General features: G+C 38.0%; 1 protein-coding gene and 1 long non-coding RNA gene across 2 annotated transcripts; both read left to right on the forward strand.

Annotated features, from left to right (window-relative positions):
* The first annotated feature begins 759 nt into the window (after window positions 1-759).
* Window positions 760-1243, forward strand: LOC126626518 (uncharacterized). The gene is made up of 2 exons (XR_007624712.1): window positions 760-1112; window positions 1206-1243. It is a non-coding gene; the product is annotated as an uncharacterized LOC126626518 (long non-coding RNA).
* An 11893-nt stretch (window positions 1244-13136) lies between these two features.
* On the forward strand, window positions 13137-15108 carry LOC126627468 (50S ribosomal protein L11, chloroplastic-like). Its single transcript, XM_050297033.1, has 4 exons — window positions 13137-13509; window positions 13586-13758; window positions 13853-13916; window positions 14746-15108. The coding sequence occupies exons 1-4, from the start codon at window positions 13272-13274 to the stop codon at window positions 14955-14957; spliced, it is 687 nt and encodes a 228-aa protein (XP_050152990.1). The 5' UTR covers window positions 13137-13271; the 3' UTR covers window positions 14958-15108.
* Window positions 15109-17509: the final 2401 nt, after the last annotated feature.

The raw sequence follows: 17509 nt of genomic DNA on the forward strand, positions 1-17509 counted from the left end.
CATTAGAGACAGCAAGGGGGGATTTGAATTTGGAAGTTTATGTAAGCAAAGAGTATTCTCTAATTGTTCTTTTAAAGTTGTATTCCAGATTTCAGTAAAGTCCTTTCTCCATTACCAACCTTCCTTAATTGGCCATCCTTGATTTGTTTAAAAATTAATCAAGAATTCATAAAGATAATTCTTTAATTAATTTCCGCCAAATATCGAGATATGTCACTCTTGATGATTTGTCTAGTTTTGATGAGTCACACGTTATGTGTACAATTTGTGAGACACACAATGCATGCCACATAAGCCCTAGCACGTTGAGATTTTAATGTGCGGGTGCATATTTACTTCAATCAAAATTTTGATGCTTAGAGTTAGTGAATAGCATAAGGAAATTGTTGTCTTTTCTAGACTTGTTTTCGACAAAAATTGAATGTAAAATCTCTCACTTACAAGTAAAGAAAAATACTTCTAAACCGTAATATTAAGTGATAAAGAAAATCATGATGCACTCTTCTTTTTCTTCTTATTATTTTTTAATTATAGAAGAGTACTTAATAACATTTTAGCCCATGAGCGGTAGGTCTCGGGTTCGAGACTTGGGAGCAGCCTCTCCATAAATAGGGATAAGGCTAGCCGACATTTACCTCTCTCAGACCCTGCGTAAAGCGGGAGCCTTGTGCACCGGGTATGACATTTTTTACTTAATAACATTTTAGCACTGAAAGAAAAGAGGTTTAATGTTGAATCTTGATAAGTATAAAAGCTAAAACACCATAACCAAGTGTTGTCTTTTGCGTACCAAAATAAGTAGCTCTTAAGTTGAAAATGAGACTTTCTCTCCGCTTGGGAGATATTCTCACAGTCCATTTTCGTATTCGCCAACTCTAGCTATGACTGGGGTCGGTGGCAATTTTTTTTTCTTTTTTTGTTTTTTGTCTGCGAAATTTCTATCTCTATGTTGTTTTTTTCCCCTTCCTCTCAATCTCGATCTTTGTTCTTCACAATCCATCGGTGTCCCTCTTCCTGGACCATCTTCACTTCGATATGTAGCCACTACTAATCGTGATTCGTTGCGATTCTTTGATTTGGTGTGTAGAGTTCCAATGTTCTCATTGACTCAGGTGTTCACAACATCACTACCTTTTCTCTATCTGCCCTGGTTGGCAATGTTCCTTGTGGACTTTCACGGGCTTGATGGCTAGTTTTTTTTCCAGTTTGTGGATGCGATCGAAGAGTTGTTCTTGGATGGAGGTGCGATCGGCGAGGAGATGCTAGGTTGGGAGCGTGAGATCTAGCGGGTCAAGATGCGATGACATGGAGACGGTTGCAGCAGTAGCAGCTGTCTCGGGTTTCTTTTCGTTTCTGTCTAGTCTGGGCTCAACTCTTGTTTGGGCTTTTGTCTAGTCTGGGGCTCAAGTCATTTAATATTAAATTTTAATATGGGATGCATTCAACATTTTATGGGGTGTTAATATAAAAAGTCTTATCTTTTCTATTATTTTGAATGATTAAGTTTAGGGTTTGTATGTTTTTTTTTTTTAATATTTGTTTTATATGTTTTCTTTGTAAAGATTTAGACATAAAATGTAAAAAGGTGGTCATGTGCCAAGCACATGACACTTTCTAACAGAAAATTGGATGGAGTTAAAGATACTTAACGGTAGGGGGTTAATTGGCCACTTTAACATAGTTTAGGGGGTCAATTGGCTGAAAAAATAGTTCAGGGGGGAAATTGAAACTCACGTGATAGTTCAGGGGGTTAAATGACAGTTTACTCAATGGGATTCCTACGCGCGAGCAGCGGGCAATCATCCTTCAATCAAATTAAAAGTGCCCAAAATAGGTAACAAATTAAAAGTTATTTCATCGATCCTCATCCTATATTTTCCACAAGGTAATTATTTCATAACCTTCAAAACATCCCATATAAATTACATAACCCCCAAAATATTTATTCCAAAAATGTGTTGATTAACCAATTAATGGATTAATTGCCTAATTAATCCATTAAACCACACACACCCTATCCCTATAAATAGGCTCCCATTTTCAACAAAAGATCATTCCAACACACTTGCAAAATTCACAATACTCTCCAAACACTTTTCTCTCTAAATTCTAACTTTGTCATAGGAGGTTCTTCGGCCAAAGCCCCCAATTCATTGTGGACGCGTGAGGCTCTTGGCCCTGACCCTAAGGTGTTAATTGTTTTGTAGGTGCAATTTTGTCCAAGATCAAAGAGGAAGACATTTGCATCCACATGATACATATCATCTTTATTTGCAATTTGGAAAACTAATGAGGTACATATCATCTTTACCTTTGAATTTCAAAATTCAAAAAATATGTCCCCCAAAAAATTACCGAATAAAAAACCCTCTCCACAAATTAAATTTTGCAAATGATCATAGTTTAGTAGGCAAAGAACGTAGCTTTTCTGTATGAAGTAATAATTTAGAGCAATTATGTATTCACATAAACTACTACAAGACTAAGAAGATGGATCAACGTACCAGCCTCTTGATAAAACCTGAAGCAGTAAAGAATTTTGATGAAACATGCTCAACGTACCATTATTAAATCGCCAAAAATAGAGAGTAATAGCAGAACGTATCAGCATTAAGCAGCTGAAAACAAAGAGTAAATAGCAGATCACATATACGCATAATTATCTCAAATGATAACAAGATAAAATTGTGAAAACAACCATTAATTGAATTGGATAAACCCATTCAAGATTAAAAAATGGGAGATCACAAAATCACATGTAGACGAGAAATCCACGTTCTCATTAAATTCAACAAACCAAAAACTACTTCCTAAAATAAAGGTCACGTACAATGAAATATCAGTCTCAAAGGATATATTTGAAATTCAATAATTAGCATTTTAATTTAAAACATACAATAATGACATGTAATTTAAGTAAATATAAAAACGCTTACGTGGCTATTGTTTAAGGCGGCTTAATCAAATCTTAAAATGGAACCAACGTTTAATTTAAAAAGTATTAAAAAGATGCAGGAGATTCTAAAAGGGGTGCATATCTAAAAGGGTGCTGATTTGTATATGTAAACCTACAAGGATAAATGAGAATATAAGTACAAAATTTCTACACGAAGATCAAAGAAGTACGTCATTTGGATGAACATGTAAAGCAACTACTCCTCTCTCTGTTAATCAAGTATAGAGGCAGAGATAGTAGACTTGTAGTACTGTTTAAGCAAGAGTAAAGCATTTATGAGACATGCAGAGCAAGCAGAAGCATAAGGCTCAATGCAATTAAGCAAGCATAAGTTTATATTACGTACAGTTTAGAAAGGAAACAATATTAATTATGTCTGAATTTCAGTAACATAAATGGTACAGCAAGAAAGCTCGAAAATTGAGAGAAAATAGAAGATTGGAGATAGACTAGAGAGCGAGAAGGAGCCAGAGGCCCAAAAGCAAGGGACGAGAGGGTTGAGAGCCAGAAGCAGAGAGCGAGCGGCAGTGTGAAACGAGAGTCGATATAGAGTTTTTTGTTGTTGTTAAGGTTTTATTGAAATTGCTCAAACATTCTTAACTAACGGGTTGACCTAAAATAACCTGTTATTTAACGAGTTTACCGTTAACAATCCACCATGTTAAACATCCACTCAAATATTAATCTTAAGGGATTGAGTTAATGGTCGGGCCTAAAATGACAAGTCTAGTGTTGCTCCTTAATTCTGCCCGCTTTAGGAGAAATACATGGACACTATTGTATTGATTACATTATTATGCCTTCTTTGGTACTCTACGAAACTAGATTGGACTTAATCCCAATCCTACCCTAACCTCCAAACCAACCAAATTCAAGTCCAAGTCATATGAGATTTTGATTTGAGTGTTTTTTTAATAAGTTTTTTTTTATTGCAAATTCAACCTCTTTTCATAAAATTTTAATGGGTAAATTACATTTTACCACTTTAGGTTTGGGTGCAGTTGCAACCTTATACAACATTTTTAAAATATTTCAATCTCATACTTTTAGTTGTTATTTATTTCAATTTCATACAATCGTTAGTTAATACATTAATTTTTCTGTTAAGTGATGATGTGTCAAGCTTGGAGGCCCCATTTTGTTGATGTGGCTGTCTCAAATATATTACTTAGGAAAAAAAATAAAAATATAATTCTTTTAAAAATATTAATTTAAGAAAAAAAAGGATAAATTACACTGTACCACCTCATGTTTGGGGTCTTCTTCCCCGAGACCCTCCTTCACTGCAACCTAAACCCTCCATCCCACCTCGCCCGCAACCCCCCCCACCCCACCCCCACATGTCACATCCGAGTCTCGACTCCTCCGTAGCACGATATTGTCCACTTTGGGCTTATCATTCCCTCACGGTTTTGTTTTTGGGAACTCAGACGAGAACTTCCCGATGGGTCATCCATCCAAAGATTGCTCTCACCCGAGCTCGCTTAACTTCAGAGTTCCAATGGAATCTGAAGCCAATGAGTTCCCAAAAGGCCTCGTGTTATAGAGAGAGGAGCATGTACATATAAGGCACATCATCCCCTTTTCGTTGGTCGATGTGGGATGTTACAATCCACCCCCCTTAGGGGCCCAACATCTTTGTCAGCACACTCGCATCACATGGCAGAGTGGCTCTGATACCATTCTGTCACATCCTAGTCTCGACTCCGCCATAGCACGATATTGTTCGCTTTAGGCTTACCATTCCCTCAAAGTTTTGTTTCTGGGAACTCAAACGAGAACTTCCCAGTGGGTCACCCATCTTAGGATTGCTCTCGCTCGAACTCGCTTAACTTCGAAGTTCCGATAAAATCTGAAGTCAGTGAGTTCCCAAAAGGCCTCGTGCTATAGGGAGGGGATAATGTACATATAAGGCACATCACCCTTTCTCCGTTGGTCGATGTGGGATGTTACACCACTTCCCCCACAACCCCCTCTCCCCCACCCCACCCCACCCCACCCAAAACCCAAAAAAACCCAACAGTTCAACCCAAAATCAAAATGAGGAATTGATTCCCGAAACAAAATGAGGGGGTGGGGGTTTTGGGAAGGGCAAAGCAAAGGGAATTCTAGAGATGTGAGAAGTGGACTGAGAGAGAGAAGATAAGTGGACTAAGAAGGAGAAAGCAGCTACAAGACCCGACCCATCTTCTTCTCCTTGTCTCTGTGGAGGCACCTCTATGTGTCTTATGCAACTCTCGCTTCCAAAAAACTCAGCTAGGTTTTTTAGGGTTTTCGGTGGGGTGGGTTGCGGTGGAGGTGTGGGTGGGATGGGGTGGGGTGGGGTGGGATAGGGGGTTTAGGTTGCAGGGAAATAGGGGGTCTCAGGGAAGAAGATGGGTTTTGTTTTTTTTTTTAATGAATAAAAAATTATTTTTTTGCCACATGGCACAATTGTAGCAGTCATGTCAGTTTTTAACGGATCAATTGATGGAAAATGTAACGAATGTACTATATTGAAATAAAATAGTAGGTAAGGTATGAAAGTGAAATGTTTCGAAGATGTTGTATGTGATTGTAATAGACCCCAAACCTGAGGTGGTATAGTGTAATTTACCCAAAAAAAAAATTTAAATGCTAATTTTCTTTTTGAAAAACTTAATGGGGCCCATCCTACCACTAACCCATTCCATCGTTACCCTAATTTCCCTTCTGTCATCCCCCTTCACCATGCAGCCACAACCACACAACCATACCCCCTGCCAATCCACCCCAACCACCAACCGCCACCCATCTAGCCTCTACTAAACAGCCACAGCTGCAACGACAAGTCAACCCAGCAACCCAGTCACCGCATCTTCCCCTACCTCAGACGATCAAACCTATCGAACAATCAACCCCTTCCCACAACCTCGATTTGCTCACCTAGCCACACAAGACCAAAGTCTGATGCGGTTTAGGTGATTAATCTTTAGTCTTCAAATAAATAAATAAACAGAAACAAAACAACCCATTCATACCCAATTATCATCTTCGTCGCCCATTTGCCATCTGCAATACCCACATACTCAATAACAATGAGCAGCGCGGAGCTCTCAACGCCAGAGCCCAACAAGACCATGTAGGCTTCCAACCCCAACACCAACCTCAATCGCAGTCTCATCAAAACCTCATCTTCCAAATCGAATCATCAATTTATTCCTCATGCTTTCGAGCAAGCCACAAATCTCGTCTCGAAGATTGACCTCCATAAAGACTCCGAGCCTTTCGATCCTGGAGATGAAGGGCTAGTTGGGGTTGGGAAAGTACGGTAGGCCGAGAAGGAGCTTAGGGGGATATCCAAGGAGGAGGATTGACACCGGCATTGGTGGGTGGAAAGGAAGAAACGCATATCTTCTTTCTTTTTATTGTTTTTGTTTTATTTTTATATAAAATATTAAATAAATTGAAATAATCTTCTAATATTTAGATTATTAATTAATTAATTATCCACGTGTCATAAATTTGCTCTAAGTCAGCAAAATGGGGCCTCCAAGCTTGCCACATCATTACTTATCAAAAAATTTAACAGATTAACTAACGGTTGTATGAAATTGAAATAAATAACAACTAAAAGTATGAAATTGAAATGTTTTAAAGATGTTGTATGAGGTTGCAACTGTACTCAAACCTGAGGTGGTAAAATCTAATTTACCCAACTTTAATGGATTTTATTTTTCTCATTTCTAATAATATATTTAATTGTCCACCATAATTATTGCAATGACTTCCACCAACTACCACCACTTCCACTACCTTGTCTACACCACCACCCACCCACCACCACCATTGTTACCATCGTTGCCATCACCATCATTACCAGAAGCATCATCACCAGATTCACCACCCCACCATCTGGAACGCTACCACGTTGCTTTGACCATCACCATAGCCCCATGGAACCAATCTGACTCTTACTGTTATCGCTACCACCAAAGACACCACATGTACTTCCACCACCTGCCAACAATCATTATGTGACACTTCCACCATCATCGTTATTACTACCACCTTAAAAGACCACTTGTCATGGTCATAACTACCACCATTTCAAATAACAATGTTTATTAATAAATTGATCATTATAAAGTTCATGATAATTCATAAAATTCAATTAAAGTTCATGATAAAAGTCTCACAAACTCAATTAAAATCTATGTAAAACTCAATCAAAGTCCAAATGGATTTATGGAACATTAATCAACTAAACTCCCTTAAGGTTCATGTATTCATAATTCTATAAAAATTCATCAAGCTCTATGCATACAGTATGCTTCCACAATGAATGAATTTTTACTAAAGTTACCCAATGAAAGAAAAAAACTTGTAATCTTGTAAAAAAAATATAGATACCAAGAAAATTACTCCGCACAATCTGAGGCTTGCAGGCAAGAGTTCAAAAAAAAAATAGTCATCCCACAATGAATTATAACCTATTAAATCCCTCTATGTCATCCATGAACTTCCTCCGCCGCAGCTTGTTGTTTTGCTCTTGGCCAGAAACAATAAATCAGATCTACACAAAGGGCAGGTTACCTAGCCCTGATTGACCCAACCATCTAGACACTCATTGGGAAACACATGATAAACTTGATCAAACATTACTACCGGAAGCTGCCTCTGGACATATTCTATTAGAACATAGATTGGCACGTGGATTGCCGACTGGCAGAGACTATCCAGCATAATAAAATGATTGTTAGTTTGTCGACAACAATATTCTTCCAATTCAGTCATCTCTTAGGAAGGTTTGAGAAGTCCCAGATGGCTAAGTGCCACTATCACTAAGATCTTGACGCACTGTACAAGGACTAGCATTGTCTTTACGGTTTTGCATAACCATTGCTTCATCTTAATACCAATCCAGAATGTTAGGATATAAAGGGAGTGAGAGGGACTAAATCTGAATCTAAAGGTGTTGTGTTGCAGAAAGCACATGACAGATGGATGGCCATATAGGTTATAGAATCCAGGACAAATTTATTAATAAAAAAAAAGATTCTGGGACAAACGAATGGATTTGGATTTCATATGGATTCAAATTGTGAGGATTCTAGGGATCCTCATATTTTAGCCATTTATCATGCATCATACGGTTAGAAATTATTTGACTTTTTTTATTTAAAATTAAACACAAATAATATCTGATAAAAATTGGTTGTACGATGTACGATGAACGACTAGGATGTAGGGATCCCCACAAAGTGGATCCGAAGAGAATCTTTTTCCTAAATGAATGACAAACTCAATAATTTTAGGTTTATGTTAAATAAATATTTGAGTCAGACACAGGTGTTGGAGTAAAAGATAACTTCATTACTAACAAACCATAATTACAAAGGAAGAAGCTCAAATACAATAAACACAAAGCCAAAACAAGGACTTCCACAATGCACTAAAACAAGGCCCAAAAAATCAAAATTATGAGCCCAAAACAGAAAACACACCGAAGAAGAAACCCTAGCAGCATCCAACCACCGTCGCTACCTGAACGCCACATCCTAACTGTAAAAAACCAATGTCTCCAGCGTACATCTGAAATCACGTCAAACAAAGCCCCAAAAATTAAGATAGTGATGGCTCCACACTGCACCAAGCACGACAACGATCGCCACCACACCATAAAAGAAGTCAGTAGGAATAATCCCACCAACAACAGAGCCACCAAAGGTAAATCGAATGAAGGAAGTGGTGTGAACACCCGAGCTAGAGCTCTACAAACATTCCGAGATAATCATGAGAAATTGCGATGTAGAAAAGGGGGTGACAATCCAGGTTGCAGGATCAATGAAGAACATAGCCAATTGAGAAGGATATGAAGTAGATTGATGAAAAACAAGAAAGTGGAAGGAAATGGATAACATGAATTAGGGCTGAAAAGATTGAAATCAAATGCAAGGAAAAATGGACAATCAAGCCAAAGGGCAAGGTAAAACAGAGGCTGAGGGATAAGGAAGGAAACATACAAAAGACAAAATAGGAGAAAATGGCTGCTACCAACTCTAGCCATGATTAAAGCAGGTTGCTACGAGAAGTAATCAACGATGGCAAGCACTCACAGACCAGTGAGAAAACCTATCACAGAGAGAAAAACTCTCACCAAACGGGAGAGAACTTCTGGAAACAACTTAAAAAAGAAGATTATGCAATTAGAAAAGATTATACAATCAAATAAAGAAGAGATCACTCAATTAGAGAAGATCACGCATCTTCAATAGAGATGTGATTTGATTTTTGTGGAATTTTAAGTTAAGGTAATGTTAGAGAGACTAAATTTTTAATAGTAATGTTAGGGAGACTAAATTTGTAAATCAAATTATGTGTCACCAATAAGAGGCAAGTACGTTAATCGACACTTAGTTAATAATCTAATCATTTACAACCACATCATTTAGTTTGTAAATTTGGTTTAAAAAATTTGGTCTCCCTAGCATTACTCTTTAAGTTATTGCCTAATGCTAAGTAGACCAAAATTTTAAACCAAATAATGTGTCATTAATAGGAAATAAGTACTTTAATCAACGCTTAAGTAATAATCCAATCATAAACAATCACATCATTTGATTTGCAAATTTGGTTTTAAAAATTTAGTCTCCCTAGTATTATACTTCTCCTTATGTTGGGAGTTATAGTTACACGCAATCTCTCTTTAACTAAGTCCTAACTAATGACCCTTAACTTCTTACAACAATATTCCTTAATTTAAAGAAAGTTACATCAAATTAAATTAGTCACACATTAACCAATAAGAGCCACCTTAGTTTAAGGAATGCAGAAGGTATCGATGCTGATAACTAGAAGCCTCATTGACTATCAATACTCTTCCTCAAGCTGAATCGAGGAGATTAATCGAGCCGAGCTTGCCAAAGAGATGTTGAAACTGAACAAAGGCCAAGCCTTTGATAAACAAAATAGCCAGTTGATTGTGGTTACAAGTGAAGACTGTCTGAATAACCTTGGACTAAACTTGTGCCCTAATGTAATGACAATCCCCTTCAATGTGTTTTGTTCGTTCATGGAACACATGATTACCTGCAATATGCATGGCAGCTTGGTTATCACACACGAGGGACAATGGTTCACTACTAGAAAATCCCAAATTTGTAAGAGACTTTTGGGCTAATTGAGTTCATAAGCAGTAGAAGTCATTGCTTGGTATTCTGCTTCGGCACTTGATCAAGCAATAACCTGTTGTTTTTTACTCTTCTAAGTGACAATATTTCCCCCAACAAAGGTACAATACCCTGTGGTGGATTTCCAATCAAGAGCATTGCGCATGAGGATACGACGATCAATGAAACCCTTGAGATAACGCAAGATCCCTTTAACAACAAGGGGATGTTTTACAATGGGAGCATCCATGAATTAACTAACAAGACTCACTGCCTAAGTGATATTGGGTTGGGTAATAGTAAAGCAAATGAGTTTGCCTACAAGCCTTTGATAATATAACACAACTTAAGTAACTCTCCATCCATGTGAAGTTTTAACTTGTAATCAAGGGGCGTCGTGGCTAGTTTGCAGTCGAGCATGTCAGCCTCTTAGAGTAAATCGACATATATTTTCTTAGGTTCAAGAACAAACCTTTGTGAGACGTTGCCATTTCGATACCAAGAAGGTATTCAACCTTGCCTTATTGGTATGTTGATGCAGGTTACTTATTTGACCCGCACAAGGCATATATTCAAACGGGTTATGTCTTTACTATTAGAAATACATCAATATCTTGGAGGTCAACCAAATAGACCTTAGTTGCGACTTCTTCGAACCATGCTGAAATTCTTGCCCTCATGAAGCTACTCGTGAAATGCTTCTGGTTGAAAGCCATCATAGAGCATATTCAAAGCACTTGCAGACTTTCTTCTATCGTTGATGTTCCTACAATGATTTAAAGATAACGCTGCCTATATCGACTAGATAAAAAGGGATACATCAAATAAGACAACACCAATCATATTGTGCATAAATTCTTCTTTTCAAATCAGCAACAAAAGCATCAGAAAATTAAAGTCAAGCAAATTTGTTCCCAGGGCAACCTAGCCAACTTCTTTACAAAGTCATTGTCGAAGTATACTTTCCAAAAACTTGTTCAAATAATTGATATGCGTAAGTTATCTGATTTGAATTGTTTGTAGTTCTCATTTGGAAGTTTTGTAAAACTTAGGAGGAGTATCCAAAAGTGTACTCACCTAGTCTTAATGTACTATTTTCCCTATGATTAGGAGTATTTTTCCCTTTAGGTTTTTGCTAGCTGACAAGGTTTTAACGAGGCACTCGTTCAAGGCTGGTCATACCTTTGTGTGCATTCTACATGCGTCCTAAAGGTGTTTAGTTTTAACTTCATGCAAATTTTTATTTTTTCTCTTTAGATTATGAGTTTTTATCCTACACTGGTTTCACCATAGCGAGGTTTTGTGAGTTCTACTACTTATACATTCCTGTTTGTGAGTTCTACTACTTATACATTCCTGTTTTGTGAGTTCATCAACTGTTCTAACTTTCATCACTAAAGACCTGGTGAGACATTTTGTTTAAGCATTTACACACTCAGGGGGAGTGGGTTGCTCTCCTAATTTAATTAAAAATGTGATTGTGTAAATCCTTATGGAATTATATAGTATCTTTTAGATAGTGTCCTAACTAAGATGTATTACATAAAAGGTAAGGATTCTCCATTTCTTACTACTATAATTAAAGACACAATGAAGTGAGATGATACACACCTAAAATCTCTCTTCTCTCTCTTCCCATCGCACCCTTTCTGTAGATGCAAATTTCCGCCTTCTTCTTCTTAGACAAAATTGCACCTACAAAACAATCAACACTTTAAGTCAAGGCCAAGAGCCTTATGCGCCCACGATGAATGGGGGGACTTTGGCCGAAGAACCTCCGATGTCAAAGTTAGAATTTAGAGAGAAAAATGTTTGGAGAGTTTTTGGGAGTTTTGCAAGAGTGTGGAACTAGTCTTTCAAAGAAAATGGAGTCCTATTTATAGATCATGGCCGGCCCTCTTTGGAAGAGAGAGTGGCCGGCCCTTGAATGTTTTTTTGGGGTGTAATGGTGATTAATTTGGTGACTAACGGATTAATTTGGAATTAATCCATTAATTAGCCTAATTAATTTAATTTATATGGAAGGTTTTGAAGGTTATGAAATGATTTCCTTGTAGAGGATATGGAGTAAAGATGGATGAGATAAATTTAAACTTGTTACCTATTTTGGGCACTCTTGACTCGATTGATGGATGATTCTCCACTGCTCGCGTGTAGGAAACCCGGTGTGTCTCGAGGGTAATTTTGTCCTCTTCACCTAAAAATCCACGTGTCTCTTCTTGATTATTTTTGGCTCCACACTTTTTTTCTCCCTCCATATTCTTCAGTTAAGTAGGCCTACAACACTACCTTAATGAATTATGTCCCTTTTAAGAGCAATTCATGGACACTCTTGTATTGATTACATTATTGTACCTTGTTTGGCCAACTGGTCAGAACATGACAAATACTATTAACATGGAAACTTGATTCATTAAAATGGACAAGTGGTCAACTTATACGGAATGGGACTTAATTCCAATCTTGTCTTAACCTGCTCACCAAATTGAGATCTTGTTTTTTTTTTTTTTTTTTTGGAAGACTAATTGAGGTCTTGTTTGGTATAAAAAATCATATTGGAACGGAAAAGAATAGTAAAGATGTTATTTTCATTGTATGTTGAAGAAAAAAATAAAAAAATCATGATTAACTTGGAAGGAGGAGGAGATGGATTAGTAAAGAAGCAACTTTTCCATTGCAATTACAGTGGGCTAATTCGACCTCGTGACATAATTCATCCAACTACTTTAATCTTGTTATCACCAAACAATTGATTAGATTAGTGTTGTTCTCTCCAATCTAATGCACTTCACTACAATCCTAGTCACCAGGCATACCCTCTAGCATATCTCCAGGCTTAAACCAGCTTTTAAATGATTTACATCTCGACGATCAGATGGTAATTAATAGTTGAAGTTTCATTTAGGCGCATCATAAGGTGGCCCATTTAACTCAATTTGCTCACCTCATATAGGCTAATTTTGGGCCATGAACAGATTGCAATCGTAAATCCCAGCCCAAAACGTATTTAGCTGTTAAACTGCTACCCGCTAAAACCTGCAAGCAACTACTCTGCTCCCTACGACGTCGTTTGCTCCGCGTTGTAGCGATTGGGGTCGTCTCTTGGAAGATAGGAGGCCACTGGGTTTTATCCAAAACTTTGCCTCCCTTCCTGAGACTCTACTCAGTGAACTCAAACCTCTCCCATGGCGTCCTCCGTGTCTACCTACCACCACGTCCTCTCCTCTCTCTCTTCTCAGAAGACCAATAGCCGCCACAATGTGAAGACTCAGCTATCTTCCTCCCTCTGGGGCTCGCCGATGAGCATAAGCAGCATGTTCTCCTCCAACCCCACCACCTCCCTCCAATTCCAGACCCGGCGGCGCCTCAGCGTTACCGCCATGGCTCCGCCGAAAGCCAAGCCGGGCGGGAAAGCCAAAAAGGGTATTTCAAATTCCCTATTTTGTTTCGTCTCCGACGAATTTGAGTTCGTTTCGTTGATGGGTTTTCGGTTTTGCAGTGATTGGAATGATAAAGCTGGCGTTGGAGGCCGGGAAGGCGACTCCGGCTCCGCCGGTCGGGCCGGCGCTGGGTTCGAAGGGTGTAAATATCATGGCTTTTTGTAAGGATTACAATGCCAGGACGGCGGACAAGCCCGGCTATGTCATTCCAGTTGAAATCACCGTCTATGATGTTAGTCTGTGTTACGAATTTGGTATAATTGTTCAAAATATTTGGTTACTTTTTGCAAGATTACGACTTTGTTATCATATTTTTTTTATGGCAGGATAAGAGTTTTACTTTCATTTTGAAGACCCCACCTGCTTCGGTTTTGCTTCTTAAGGCTGCAGGTATGGTTGTTTTCTGTTCTATCATTGTGCCCTCTATCTGTTTGATGTGTTGCTCATGCATTGGCATTTCGTTGTACCAGAAGATATGTTACCGTGTTTATTTTCTAATTGCTGCTGCTCGGTCAGTGGAGAAATGCAGATGTTCTTGTGATAAGCTTTGTTTGTATTTCGTGCTCTCAAGTTGTTTCGAGAATGTTATATCTTATCAATAAACAAAAACATGAAAAATGAGGGAAAGTAGTAGAATGAAAATTGGTGTTGATGTTTTCATGGCCGGCTGGCCGTATTTATTGCCAAATAGGTATTCATGAATTTGTTTTCATGTGTTAAAAGTTGGAAGCATTTTGAATTACATGAAGAAAATGAAGAAAATTTGATAAATGTGAGGAATGTGGAGTTTGCCCTTATGATTTGGCCATTGAGTTTTCTTCTGCCAATTAGTTCGGAATAGTATCTCATTCGATTGAGCCATAAACTTGAGCAGCTACCATAATTTCCAGAGTGAAGATTAGATGAAGTTAACTTAATTGGTTTTGATTATATCTGTTAGCCACTGTTTTGAGCAATATCACTGTTCTCGACTGGTTGTAATAGTTCGGCTTGTTTATTATAGTACATAAGTTCTCTGTGTAGGACGTTCATTCTTTATTTAAGAACCCACAATATCAACATAGTATCAACAATGTCCCGATATCGTTGTCACCTCATCTATGTTCATAATAGGACCAGTCACATAACAATATTGCCCTCATTAAACGCTCTTCCTTGCCTGACTTTGGTTACCATAATAATGCAATACTTGTTTATCAATGCTGTGGATGATATATAGGAGTGGATAAAGGTTCAAAAGACCCGAAGATGGAGAAAGTGGGAAAGGTCACCATTGATCAGCTGCGAACAATTGCGCAAGAAAAGCTGCCGGACTTGAATTGCACGACAATAGAATCCGCAATGAGAATCATAGCAGGCACTGCAGCTAATATGGGGATCGATGTCGACCCTCCTGTTCTAGAACCCAAAAAGAAGGAAGCTCTGCTGTAATTCTGCTCCCAACATTTTGTATCCTCGATTAGGCTTTGTTTCTTAAATCATATATTGTAAGATTCTACAGGACTGATGGAAGTCAGCATGTAAAAACTCTCACCTCCAGTTTTCGTTATTGGTTATAAAATTCTAATTCTTCTTCCTTTTATTCCATATTGCTCTGGTTTCTTTTCTCGTGACATCTTTTTACCATATTTTTGGGTCCCTCCGGGTCCATTGTTGCGGTTATTGGATGATAAAGCGAAAGCTGACTTCTACTTCAAGCAATCTGTGATCAACTGGGAATGAGGGAATTGAGATCCTTTCTGATCTTTGTTTCCGGGTCCAACGACCAGAAGATCTGGCCCGTTGAAGAGAAAGATTCGGATCCTTGATTTGTGTAAGGTGGGCCATGCGTTAATGTGGGCAAAACTTAAAATGAGTGATCTACATCCCCTGGTCCTTGGGTTGAGTTTTAGAATTCAAGCACTCTGTAACCTAGTTGATGGTAATTATCTGGTCATCCAGAAATTGAACTTGAAATTTCTTTCAACATTGAGAAGAGAAGTGTCAGGAACCACCACGGGATGACGCAATGGTTGGCAAATGAATTTTCAAGTATGTATTCCACACAGTAAGTCCTAAGTTCAATTTTTTGTGCTGGTGAATCGCATAATGATGACAAGACAAGATTAAATTGCCTCTGTGAGTGTTTCCGGTTCCCGTAATAATGAACTACCGCGACGAAATCACCGGCTGGTCCCTGTTTAAGAGAAAAAAAAAGTGTCAATAGACTTTTTTATAATACAAACGACATTTTACACTAAAAAGAGGAAGATTCCGAACCTAAAATGTAATGAGCAGACCTTAACGACCAATCTACCTTTTTTGTTATAATTCAGCTTCAGTATTTGGATTTGGAATCTGGATTTATAAATTGAATAAGACTCGGTGGAATACGGGTGTCATCCACCAGTTTGTTTTCTGCCCTGCTCTGTACTAGTCCATGCCAGGTCTGAAGTCTGATTGCCCCTGTTTTTTTGTGTGCGTTGCGTTTAATAATTGTGCCATTGACCAAATAAGAAAATTGACATTTGAAAAAATGGATTATTCATCCGCATGCTGTGGAAGATAACATTGTTTTTTTTTTTTGTGTAATATCCACACATCCTTTTTTACTTTTGTCATATTTTTATGGTTTTCAACCGTCAGATCGGATGAATTAAAGAAGATTAATAGACAAAAATTAATAAAAAATGTGTGAAAAGTAAAAAAGATGTATAGATAGCATACCTCTTTTTTTTTTGGTAAAGGGAAGATAACATTGTTGATAACCAACTCAAAGTGCTATGTCATCATAAATTCATTTACCTTTTTTTTTTCGGAAACTAAATTCATTAACTTTTTTAGGATTATACTTGAGTGCTGATTGATACACTTTATCCACACTATACTTTTCGTTAGATAGATATTTATTTTATTTTTTTAGGTACTAATTACAGTAGAACTTTGATAATTAGGTAAATTGCATTTTATCCTCTCAAGTTTATGATCGATTTCAATTTATTACAATATCTTTAAAACATTTCACTTTCATACATCAAGTAATATTTTATTTCAATTTCATATATTCGTTACATTTTTCATCTATTAGTCTGTTAAAAGCTAACGTGGCTGTCAAATTTATGACATGTGGTAAAAAAAAATTTATGCATTTAAAATATTATAATAAATTACCCTACTAAAAAAAATAAAAAATAAAAACCTGAAACCATCTTCCCCGACCCTTTCTCCCTCTCCTCTCTTCACCTCCCATCCCATCCAAAAAACCCACCCCTTCCCTGCAACCCAAATCCCCCATTCCATCCCACCCCACCCCGACCTCTCTGCAACCCCCCCCCCCCCCACCCACCCCACCCCACCCCACCCCACCCCACCCCACACCACCCCCCCCCCCCCCCCCCCAAAAAAAAACCCAGATTATTTGTATGAAACCTACAAAAAAAAAAAAAAAAATCCACCGATGCTTGGAGAGAAGGGCCAACATTCCCCAGTTGTCGACGTCGCAGATGGTGATGGTGGTGCGGTCATGATGTCGGCGGCTAGGTGGGCGAGGGGTGAGGTAGTGGTAGAACGTCGAGAACTAGGGATTTTGGATCTGGGAATTTTGGGTTTTGGATATGGGGATTTTGGGGGGTTTAGGGTTCGAGAGAGAGTGAGGAGAGTGGAGGAGGGTTGGCATGTGATGTTGTGCACTTCGGTGAGGGTGGTGAGGAGTGTTAGCGTAAGGGGGATTCTGGGTTGGGGGTGTGCTCGGGTGGGGAAGACGAACTGGGTTTTGGCTTTTTTATTTATTTATTTTAATTAATTATTTTAAAATTTTTATTAAGTATTTAGCCATGTGACACAAATGTGGCAGCTACATTAGCACAAATGGGGACCCCTTATTTGCCACATCATCACTTAACGGTTTACTTAACAAATTTTCTAACGGATGTATAAAATTGAAATAAACTAGTACTTGAGGTGTGAAAGTGAAATGTTTTAAAGATGTTGTAAGGAATTAAAAT

The sequence above is a fragment of the Malus sylvestris genome, chromosome 6 (assembly GCF_916048215.2).
Source record: "Malus sylvestris chromosome 6, drMalSylv7.2, whole genome shotgun sequence".
NCBI lineage: Eukaryota > Viridiplantae > Streptophyta > Magnoliopsida > Rosales > Rosaceae > Malus > Malus sylvestris.

Coding starts and splice junctions, on each gene's coding strand:
- LOC126627468 (XM_050297033.1), top strand. CDS start 13,272: ATGGCGTCCTCCGTGTCTACCTACCACCACGTCCTCTCCTCTCTCTCT. Junction 13,759..13,852: donor TTGAAATCACCGTCTATGAT/GTTAGTCTGTGT, acceptor TTTTTATGGCAG/GATAAGAGTTTTACTTTCAT. Junction 13,917..14,745: donor TTTGCTTCTTAAGGCTGCAG/GTATGGTTGTTT, acceptor GATGATATATAG/GAGTGGATAAAGGTTCAAAA.